We start from the raw sequence: 12,083 nt of genomic DNA on the forward strand, positions 1-12,083 counted from the left end.
AAAGGCCTGAATAAACTGCTGAAAGAAGATTCCTGAGTTGCGTCTTCCTTGCGGGCAAGGGGTCGCGACATTTCCAGAGTGGTTGTACTATTCTGCAGGCCCACCAGCAATACATGAGTGAAACTTACCCCCACATCATCAAAAACATTTATTATTGTTTGTGTTCTTGATAATTTGCCATTCTAACAGGAGTGAGATAAAATCTTAATGTTAATTTTGATTTGCACTTCCCTGATTGTTGGAGATGTCAATTGTTTTTCATCTATTTGTGGGTCATTTCTAATTCTTGTTTTCAGAAATAAATGTTTAGATCTTTTGTCCATCTATCGATTGAGTTATTTGGGTTCTGGGTGTTGATTTTGAGTTCTGTATATATTCTGGATACTAATCCCCCGTTAGAAAAGCAGCTGGCAAAGATTTTCTCTCCTTCTGTAGGCTCTCTTTTCACTTGTTTCCTTTGCTGTGTAGAAACTTTTCAATTTGATAGCATTCCACTTGGTTTTACTTCTTCAACTTTAAAAGTCTTGTTAAAGGTCAGTGGCAACACTGATATAATGGAGTGTTGACACTATCTTGTCTTCTAGCAGTTGCAGAGGTTTCTAATCTAATTCTTAGTCTTTGGTCCATTTTGATTTGACTTTTGTGCAGTGAGAGAGATAGATGTCTAGTTTCATTCTTACAATATGGCTACCCAGTTTTCCCAGCATCATTTATTTAAAAGACGTTTTCTCTAAGTATTTTTGGCACCTTTTGTCAAGTATCACATGGCCTTAAGAATGTAGGTTTGTCCCTATGTCTTCTATTCTGTTCTATTGGTTTTCATGCCTATTTTGTTGATAAAATCATGCTGTTTTGTTACTATAGTTCTGCTGTATAATTTCAGGTCAGGTATTGGGACATCACTCCTACATCACTCCTCTTGCTCAGGATTACTTTGGCTATTCTGGGTCTCTCATTCTTGTAAATAAATTTAAGGATTTTTTTTTTCCAATTCTGTGAAGAATGTCATTGGTATTTTGATGAGGATTACATTAAATCTGTGTACTATTTTTGGTAGTATGGCCATTTGGACAATATTCTGCCTACTCAAGAACATGGGAGGTCTTTCTATCTTCTAAGTTCTTTGATGTTTTTCAGTGTTTTATAAATTTTCTTGTAGAGATCTTTCACTTCCTTGGATAAATTCTCAAGAGTTTTTTTGTTTTGTTTTTTGAGGCTATTGTGGATGGAATGGTTTTCCTAATTTCTTCCTCAGCAGAATCCCTGTTGAGGTATAGGAAAGCTATTGGTATATGGGTTTTGATCTTATATCATGCTACTTTGCTAAATTTACTTATCAACTCTAGAAGGCTTCTGGTGGAGTTTTGGGGGGTCTTCTACATATAGGATCATGTCTTTAGCAAACAGAGATGACTTGATAACTTCCTATGTAGATCCCTTTAATTTCCCTCTCTTGCTCGACTAGTGGTTCTAGAACTATATTGAACAGAAATGGTGACAGTGGACATCCTTGTCTTGTTCCTGATTTTAGAGAAAAAGTATTCAGTTGCTGTCCATTTAATATGATGTTGGCTTTGGGTTTGACATGGACAGCCTTTGTAATGTTGAGGTAATCCTCAGCTTCTCCTAGTACTTTTAGCATGAATGAGTGCAGGATTTTATCCAAGGCCTTTTCTGAATCTATTGAGATAATCATGTGATTCTTGTCCTTAATTCTAATTAAGTGGTAAATTACCTTTACTGATTTACATGTTGAAACAATCTTTATCCCTGGGATGAAATTCACTTGATCATGATGTATTATCTTCTTGATGTGTCTTTAAATGAAGTTTGCTTATATTTTACTAAGGATTTTTGCATCTTTAGTAATCAGGGATACTGGTCAGTAGTTTTCTTTCCTTGATGTGTCTTATTTGGGTATGAGGGTTATACTAGCTTCAGAGAATGTATTTGAGAGTGTTCCTTCCCTTTCGATTTCATGGAATAATTTGAGAAAGACTGGTATTAATTCTTCTTTAAATGTCTGGTAGAATTCAGTAAGAATCCATCTGGTTCTGGGCTTGCTTTGTTGAAGGCTTTTAATTGCTCTTTCAATTTCATTACTTGATATTGGTCTGTTTAGATTTTCTATATCCTCCTGGTTCAATTTGAAAAGGTCATATGTGTCTACAAATTTGTCAATGACTTCTAGAATTTGCATTAATTGACGTATAAATTTTCAAAACAGTTTCTGATCCCCAGTATTTTAGAAGTATCTGTAGTGAGATCTCTTTCTTCATCTCTAATTTTATTGATTTGGATCTTCTCTTCTTTTTGTTAGTTTGGTTAGGGGTTCATCAATCTTATTTTTCTTTTTGAAGAACAAATTCTTCATTGCATTGATCCTGTGTGTTGTATTTTTATTCTCAATTTCACTAATTTTGCCTCTAATCTTTATTATTTTCTGTCTTCTCCTCTGATTTGAAATAGTTTGTCCTTCCTTTTCTAAGACCTTGAAATATAAGCTTATTTGTGATCTTTTCTTTTAATGTAGACACTAAATGCTATAAATTTTCCTTTTAGAACTGCTTTCATACAGTCCCAGAGATTTTGATGTTTTATCTGCTTCCATTTGCTACTAAGAATTTGATTTCTGGGGCTGGGGTTATAATTCAGTGGTAGCGCGCTTGCCTGGCAAGCGTGAGGCGCTGGATTTGATTCTTGGCACCACATACAAATAAATAAAGGTCCATCAACAATTTTAAAATTTTTTTAAAAAAGAATTTGATTTCTTCTTTGATTCATTCTTCATTTAAAGGAATATTATTTAATCTACATGTATTTATGTGGTTTCTATTGTTTTTTGTGTGCTATTGATTTCTAGTTTTATTCTATTATGCTCCCATAGCATGCATGGGATTATATCAATTTTGTATTCACCAAGACTTACAATGCGATCCAAAATATGGTCTATTTTAAAAGGTTCCATAAGCTGGTGAAAAGAATGTAAATTCAGCTGTTTGGGGTGAAATACTCTGTAGATATCTATTAAGTCCATTTGATTTAGAATATTAGATTGGAAATCCTTACTGATCTTATATTTTGACTGTTGAGAGCCACAGCCAAAGGGGCCCCAGCAAACTTCCAGCTGCCAGCAGATGATTGGCTCACAGGGGCCCCAGCAACATCTAGCTGACTGGCTCCTCCACGGTGATGTTCATTGGGCTGTTTCCCTGCCCTTCAGACTGCCAGCTGATGATTGGCTCACAGCGGCCCCAGCAACATCTAGCTGATTGGCTCCTCCACGTAGCTGCTCATTGGGGGACTTCTTTGGCTCCGCCCATGCAACCCAGCCAATCGGCCTCAAGAACAGGAGGATTATGGGAGGTGGAGAGGCATGTGTGGGGGAGAGGCTTGTGGAAGCCGGTGGTGGCAGTTGGGCTCTGAGGGTTTTTTCCTGAGGAGCTGTTTTGTTTCGCTTGTAGTTCTAAAAATAAAGTTAGTTTCTTTTGACAAGTGGCTCCTGAATTGTGCCCAGCCAGACTGCGGCATTTGACGATCTTATGATGATCTTATGCTTTGATTGGTGATAAGGGTGTATTAACACCACCCAGTATTATTATATTGGGGTGTACCTGAGATTTAATGGCAAGCAGTACTTTTTTAATTTTCATTTTTTAGTTATAGACAGACACAATATCTTTATTTTTATGTGGTGCAGAGGATCGAACCCAGTGCCTCACACGTGGAAGGCAACTCTACACACGCTCTACCAACTGAGGTGCAGCCTCAGCCCCAAGGAGTACTTTTTTTTAATATAACTGGGTGTGTTAACATTTGGGGCATATATATTTACTATCATTATATCTTCTTGTAGATTTTTTTTTCTTTTGCCAGGATGTAGTGGCCTTGTCTCTTCTAATTTTGACTTGAAATCTGCTTTGTCAGCTATTACAAAAAGCAAGCTCCTCTGGCTTGTTTTCAGATTCCATTCACATGGAAAAATTTTCTATCCTTTTACCGTCAGCCTGTCTCTTTGCCTATGAGAGGAGTCTCTTGCAAAGAGCATATAGTTGAATCTTGTTTTTTTTTTTAATCCATTCTGCTAACCTATTTCTTTTATCTAGGGAGTTGAGACCATTTACATTCAGTATTAGTATGAATATGTGTTTATGGTTTCCTGTCATTTTAATTTTTTTGCAGTTTATTTTTCAGTAGTCTTTATTGTGCTGGCTTGGTGGTCATGAAGTCTTGTAGTTCATCCTTGTCGTGGATAGTTTTTATTTTCCCATTGAATTTGAAAGAGAGCTTTGCTGGTTATACAGATCTTATTTGGCAATTTTTTTTTTTCCTTTTTTAAGAGTTTGGAATATCTCATTCCAGGGTGTGAATTGAGAAGTTAGAAGTGAGCGTTATTAGTTTGCCTCTAAATGTGATCTGATGATTTTCTATTACATCTTTTAATATTCTTTATTTTCTGTTAGGCATTTTGACTAAGATGTGTCTTCAGGAGCTTCTTGTCTGGTTTGGTCTGTATGCTGTACTGTATACCTCCTACGTGAATGTCTATTTTATTTCTAATATGGGAAGATCTATCTCATTTCTGTGACTACCTCATTGAAAATGTTCTTTATGCCTACAGTTTGTATCACCATGTGTTCTTTAATCCCAATGATTCTCAGGTTTGGTCTTATATATTTTGATCATGTTGTCATTTCCCCCCTTTATTGCATATTCAAGTTAACGTACCCTATCTTCAAGGCCTGAAGCTCTACCTTCAAGGGCTTAAGTTCAATTTTGTATGCAATCTAATCTGCTGATGGTTTCAACTGAATTTTTAATTTGTGCCTTTCATTTCCAAAAATTCTGTCTGGTATCTTTTCAATATATCTATTTCTTTATTGAAATGATTTTTTCATCTCCTGTACTTGTTCTTAATTCATGCCTTAGTTTTTTTTTTTTTTAATTCAACTGAACATTTTAATAATCACTTTTTTAGAATCTTTCTCTGGAATTCTATCCCCTTCCACATCTTTGGAATCCTTAGAGGATTGCGAATTGTGGGGGGGGGGGGGAATATTTGTTTGCCTATTTCCTCATGTTTTCAGAGGTCTTAGACTTGTACATCTATTTAAATGGATTCCCCTTTCTTTTTTCTATGTGTGTCCTCTTGAGTACAGTTATCTTTTTTGTTCTAGGACTTCTCTGATTTTGATATATAAGTAGATGTTAAAGGGTGGGATATGAATTCCACCTCTGATTTTACTCCCTGGAGCCTGGTTTTTGCTACCCCGGTTCTATGAGTTGAAGCTCAAGTGGGGCTAGATCATGTGTGGAATCATGTGTGGATTCATTGTTACTTGGCTGAGTTGTATTTTTCAGCAGCAATATCTCTACCCTGTGCTCTTGATATGTCTTAATCACTCTATAGCCCCTTTTAAAGGGAGGAGAAATCAAAGATGGCACAAATGTCAGCAACAGAATATAGTCTTAGGATGAAGGTCAGGTTGTCTATTTTGACATCTATAATACTACCTGCCACCTATATAGAAATAGATAGATAGATAGATAGATAGATAGAGGTATAGGTATAGGTATAAATAAGGAATCAGCAATTAACATCAGTACCAACAATAAAAATCTGTGAACTAGATCAGACATTTGATAGCAGGTGTCTATGATATTATCCACCATGTTAATAATCACAACATGAACGGGGTAGGAATTAAATAAACTATATAAAATTAGTGAGATTATTGTTTCTTAAGTAAGAGAAAAATTGGGTAGGAAGTTTGAAATAGATTTTTAAAAAAGTGATCAGAAGAGAGGCAGGAAGCAGATGTCAACTGTACAGAAGAAATAAAAAACTGAAAGCAATGAAATACAAGAGAGGATGAGGGAAAAGGGAATTTTGGCTATTAATGGAGGAACAGAGTGAAGAAAGGGAGATAGAAGGGCCAAGAACCAGTGCTGCATCCTGCACAGCCAAACCTGCAGTACCAGCGAGGAGTGATAGGGGAATTAGAAGAGACTCACACATGCAGCTTATGAAGATAAATAGCTGGGATCAGATGGAGGGCTGCTCTCTGATGGCACATCAGATGTTCTCTGATGGAGAAGCAGATCTAAAGAGTTACAATGGCAATCTTTATTTATATATGTCTCATTATCAGGTTAAAGACTATGTAAGCATTATTCTTTGTATTCAGAAAAGTTAAAGAACTAGAAACATCTAAGCAGCTTTTCCACAGTTGCAATGTGCAATGTTAGGAGTTTGTGTAGTGCTCAAGGAGGCCCATTCTTTAAAGTTATTGTTAAACGGGCAGGCTCAGGAGTAGCAGAGCAGGTGAAACATTGTGATTGTCTTGCATGAGAATTCCTCTATACCTGGGATTTAAGTATCTTGAGATCAAGGTCAAAGCTGGTAAGACTCTTGCACAGAGCTTCCTCAGGTGGAGCATTACCATAGCAGCTAAGCATCTGTGCCCTTGCACAGAAACATTCTCAGGGTATGCCACAGCCATGAAGTCAACAGAGACCCCCAATCTCAGCCACTGCTTTCCTATTCTCTGTCACCACTCTACACAAACCAAGGTACAAACAAACTCACAAATATAAGATCAAAACAATTCAAATCTTCATATAATTATATCCCACCAAATTCAAATCAAGGCTAAATAATAGGTGCAGAAGAAAGCTATTAAGGTGAACATGAAATTATATATTTTATCGAATCTATTGGCACAACAAGGACACACACAAAAAAATCATATATAATGGAAAAAAGTAAAAATACACAATATGAAATGATGTTTGAAAGAAGGTTAAAGACTTTTAAATTTTATATAATTATATAAATGGGAATAGGAAAAATAAGAAGAAAAAAAGAAGAGAAAGAAAATTTAATGAAAAATAAAGGGTCTGTTTCCACTACAGTGGTCAAAACTATTGGCAGGAATGAATTTTCACTTTTTATATTTATTTTTGGCTCTGTACCCCTTAGGTCAAGGGTCGTTAAGTCCAATGTCTGTGTTTCTCACCAAGCTGCCAGCCAAGAGTACTAATGCTTAGTTTCTAATCTCCCAGTGACAGCCTGGGTAAGACTGGGGAGTTCTGATGAACTGTGGCATCCTATAGTAGGGATGATACAGAGCTCTAAATAGGAAGTTTCAGTAGTTGCAGTTTTGTCTTGGGTGAATTGTGGAACTCTGTTGGTTGGTATTTGGGGTTTGATCCATGCCTCTTATTGCTGGGGAAAAGCCAATCTCTGCTAGATGGCTGGATTTCTGGGGGCCCTCATAAAATCCATTTTTAGGGAATAGGAACTAACCCTCCACAGGTTTTACCTACAGTGCTATGAATGTGAATTACCAGGTATCGACCCTGGAGTGCAGACACTCCTGGGTGGTAGCTATAGGTATCTTCCTGAAAGCTCTTGTGGGATACCAGCAACAGAGAGATTTCTCTCCTTGGTAGTTGGAGCCTATATGAGCCAGATATAATTTTCTTTGTTGTTATTTCAGTCGCTTCGGATCAGCACACTCTGCAGGTCATAAAATATGAGAATATTTTAAAGACTCCCAAATGGTACTAAAGTGCAGTCAAAGTTGAGAGTCATTGATCTAGATAATTATATTTAAAAGCTAGAGTTCATGAAAAATTTTAGGTTAACTAGTTTGTAAATGAAACATAAAAATTTAGCTTTCAAAACCAAGCTACATAAAAAATTTCCATTACAAAAAAAGCCAGTTCACTCTAATCTGTTCATTTTACTCTTTCAAAAGACTATACAAGACATTATCAGAACAGGATTTTTAATAAACAATGTATTTTTTAATACACGTGCACACATTGGCATGTTCTTATGGGAATACTGCCTTTACAAATCACCTGATATTCCTAGAGAAACAAGCCATATCATAAAATAACAATGAGGTACAAACACCAAATTTTGAATTCAGATGAATATTGGTCTGGGATTGTAGCTCAGCAGTAGAGCACTCGCCTAGCACAGGCGGGACCCAGGTTCAATGGCAGTGTGTTGTGTCCATCTACAAAAAAGATTCTCTTTCTAAAAAAAAAAAAAGAAAAAAAAACACCAAATTTTGAGTTCAAATGAATATACTGACTCAAATGAAGGAAGAAATCACGTCTAATTGTAATAGTTTTTATGACTTGCAAAAAAAAAGAAGAAAAATTAGAACTTAAGTTTTTAAGAATGGGATAGGCAGACCTACTGGGAGAAAAGACACATAAGTTTTTTATTTGTTTGTTTGTTTTAGGGGAGCAGATAAAATGTAATGTAAAACAAAATTTCTCTCCTAAGGGTTCTTCATCTCAACCATGGGTTGTTGTAATGACATGACTATTTTCTCAATCCTCTCAAGGATGGAACAGAGTACCAGTCTAAAAAGCACAGGACAAAAATGGGATAGAAGTTAATTCATTACACACAGTGGCTGCTTTAGGGCGATGATTCTCAATCCCTGGAATCACCTGGAAGGCCTGTTTAAACAGACTGTGGCATCTAAGATCTTGGTTTGACCCTGGTGTGGGATAGAAAAATATGCGTTTCTAATAAGTTCCCAAACACTGCTACTGCTGCTACTGCAGAGATAACACCTGGAAAGCCATGGCCTTCAGATACTAACACTTAATTGGTGTAATTCTAGTTTAAAAAGGCTGCTACAAAAGGAACAACCAGCGTTCAGATAAGGTGTAGTGCAAAGATTCTTCCCAGGTTTCTCTAAAGAGGAGGACATTCTGCCTGTTGATATCACTACAGGACACTTCACCAATCTTTTCATATTAAAATTAGTCCATTCTTTTGGCTCTGCGGATTGAAGCCAGGGCCTCTAGCATGTTAAACACACTCTAAAACGGAGCTATATTCCATCCCTAATCCTCATCATTTTTATCCTTTTTTTTTTTTGAACATTTTTGTTTTGAGAGAATTTCTCAAGTTTGTTCTCCACAGATACAACTTCACTATTTGTAATATTCAATTCTTTCTCACCTATTGCTTTCAAAATGAAATGTCAGTTCTGCTATTGTATTTTAGTTCTTCATCATCCTTCCTTATATTACTTGTTCCCCTTTTCAACTGGAAGCCCTTTCATCTGAGTTTGCTATCTCCTTATGGGGTTATCTCCTGTTTCATTGGGGCCACATTTTCTTCTATGCTATTGGGTATGCCTATTGCTTTTCTTTTCACTTTTTCTTGGTTCTCTATATTCACAGAGTGGCTCTCCCTCAATACATCAGATTATTTGACAAGTTTTTTTATTTTTATTTTTTAAGAGATTTTATTTTCCCCAGGTTAACACTTCCATGACAAAGAAAGTAAACTAAACCATGTCCTATATCACCCAACAAAAAGAGACCATTAGGCTGTCCTTGATTCTGCTTTCTAACCACACAGCTACTAGTGGAACCAACCCCCCAAAAATGATGTACAGGATCTAAGCAATTCCTGATACCCAAGAGGCCTAATTTATGGTGGTTCCACAAGAATAAGGAAGGAGAGGGAAATCTGTATTCCAAATTGGGATTAAACCAGACAAGCATTCTACCACTGGCTACATACCCATATCTTTTTCAATTTTTTAAAAAATTTTTGAGGGTCTCACCAAGTTACGCAGGTTGGCCTCAAACTTGCAATTCTTCTGCCTCAGTCTCCAAAGTCATTGGGATCACAGGCATGGCACTATAATCTACAGCCAGCAGGTAGAATTTTTGAAATTCTACTCTTTAGCCTTAGATAGGCTAAGTTCTATCTGTTATTAGGGTTCAGATCACACGTCCCAAAGGGCCATATTTTCAAGGTCTTTCTGCAACAGCTAGCAATAAAGGAATTCTCTGAGCAACCTCTTCTAAAAGTATATCCTTAGACTGTCAAGTGAAGAGCATCCTGCATTATGGCTAGAGAAAGGAATGCTATCAGGGAGGCCAAGAAGAACCTGAGCAACAGGCCTTGTTAAACAAGTCCCCCAGTCTAGCACCACTGTTTGGTACTCCTTTTCTGCAATCATATTCTCTCCAAACCATCCAGTCTGCATCAAACCCTTATAAAATACAGTCTTCCCTGGTCTTTGGGTTTTTAATATTCCTGCATCTTGGAAAACTTTGATTAAATAAATGTTAAGCTTCTCTCTTGTTAATCTTTTGTTCTAGTGTGTCAGCCATGACCCTTGCAATTGGATAAACAAAAGATATCACTTTTTCTCCCCATACTATCTTTCTAAGCTGAGTTAAATTCACCATCTTTTCCATGAAGCAAGCCCCTTTTCTACCATAAAGATCCATTCTGAACCCTCACTTCTTTAAAGGCTTGTCTTTGTTATAGTCATGACCATATAATTTACTATTTTTGTTCTGTAATTATTTCACATTCATCCCAACTCCAAATCAAGTAATTAAAAGTCAGTTACATTTCAGAATTCTTTATAATAGCAGAGGCAAAATAAATGTGTCAACTGATAAAAATGCAGTTTTAGAGAATTTCCTAAAGATTACAAGCACTTCCACCAAGGTGAAATTATATACAATAGATAAAATTTAGTCAACATTTCCATCACTAATAGTCTAAGGGAAAAACTTTACATTCCTGTTTCTCTTCTGAAGCTGTTGAAAGCAAGAAATTGATTTGTAAGTAGAATAAAAGGCTCTACATATGAACAAAAAAATGCAGTTTTTGTTGCTTGGTGATGCACACATGTAATCTCAGCAACTCAGGAGGCAGGAGGATTTAAAGTTCAAGGCCAGTCTCAGCAACTTAGTGAGATCCTAAGCAACTTAGCAAGACCTTGGGGCTAGTGGTTAAGTACTCCAGGTTCAATATCTGATACAAAAAGAAAGGGGCGGGGAGAGAGGAAGAGGAGGGGGAGAGAGGGGGATAGAGGGAGAAAGAGGGGGAGGGAGGGAGGGGGAGAGCGAGAGAGAGAAAAGAAATTTTGCTAATTAAAAAAAATTAAAATAATATATAACATAATTAAGAACATAAAATAGTCTTGTGGGTTGAGATAAGTCTAAAACTGCTATAAGCAAATTCAAAATCTAATCCACATATGATTTTGTTTCAGAGAGTTCTATTATTTTCATCACCTCACTTCCATTTAATAATTAGTAACTTATTTTAATACAACTCACTCATCAATGGAGAGAGCAAAAAGACTACTTACCCCACCCATTGTAATTCCATCAATAAGTGCAATGTATGGTTTCTGGAGAGAAGCTAAAAGAAACAGACCTATAATTTTAGTTGCAATATTTACAATATATTCACTTTTTCAAAAATCATGTTATATAGACTCTATTATTCCTGGGAAGTTTTTGTAAGAAATATCAAAGAGGACTACTGTAAAGCTTATAAAATATTTTTTAAATGTCAATCTATACACAATCCTGATTAGCTATTCATTAACAACTCAAACTTCAATTTGAAACAAATTATCATGTAACTCAGCTATTAAGAAATATAATATTTATTTTATAAGTCACTGATATTTATATTCACAGTTGTATTTTAAAGAACATATTTGTTTTTCATATAACTAAAGTATCTGGATACATACAACAAAGTACAACATACAAGAAAAAGCATGGACTGAGAATTAGAAGACCCAGATTCTAGCTTCAGCTTTATCATTAATTGGCAATTCAACTAGGTATTAAATGATAAATACATAGATATAAATTATATATAATATATATACATGACAGATAAGAGTATGTGTATGTGTATGTGTATGTATGTATGTATGTATGTGTGTGTGTGTATCCTCATCTAAAAGATGATGAGACTTAACATATGGCCTCAGATGTCCTTTCCCAGTTGAAAATTTTGGTAATCATATGAACTTTTATTGTCATCCATCCATTCCCTCTTTTGTTTTTCCTGTGAGAGGGAAAGTTGGCCAGAATATAACAAAAATATAAATCATTGAGTTTCAACTATAGTTTTTTGCTAAGATTACCTCCTTATCAAATGGAAATATAAAACTTCAATGTTTTGATCCACTTAGCAATTCTGGAAGATGAAAAATCCAACGGTAGTCATGACAAAAGATGTATAGAAAAAAAATTTTGGGAAGAATTTGGAAAAA

General features: G+C 35.9%; 1 protein-coding gene across 2 annotated transcripts in view; it reads right to left on the bottom strand.

The window, feature by feature from the left end:
- The window catches only part of Hibch (3-hydroxyisobutyryl-CoA hydrolase), a 77,754-nt gene that overhangs the window by 40,541 nt on the left and 25,130 nt on the right, over positions 1-12,083 (bottom strand). For both annotated transcript variants that reach the window (XM_026389056.2, XM_077799089.1), the window contains exon 6: positions 11,160-11,212. In XM_026389056.2, coding sequence (XP_026244841.2) covers positions 11,160-11,212 — 53 coding nt within the window. The remainder of the gene's footprint in view (positions 1-11,159; positions 11,213-12,083) is intronic.

The sequence above is a fragment of the Urocitellus parryii genome, chromosome 1, assembly GCF_045843805.1.
Source record: "Urocitellus parryii isolate mUroPar1 chromosome 1, mUroPar1.hap1, whole genome shotgun sequence".
In the NCBI taxonomy this organism is placed as follows: Eukaryota; Metazoa; Chordata; class Mammalia; order Rodentia; family Sciuridae; genus Urocitellus; species Urocitellus parryii.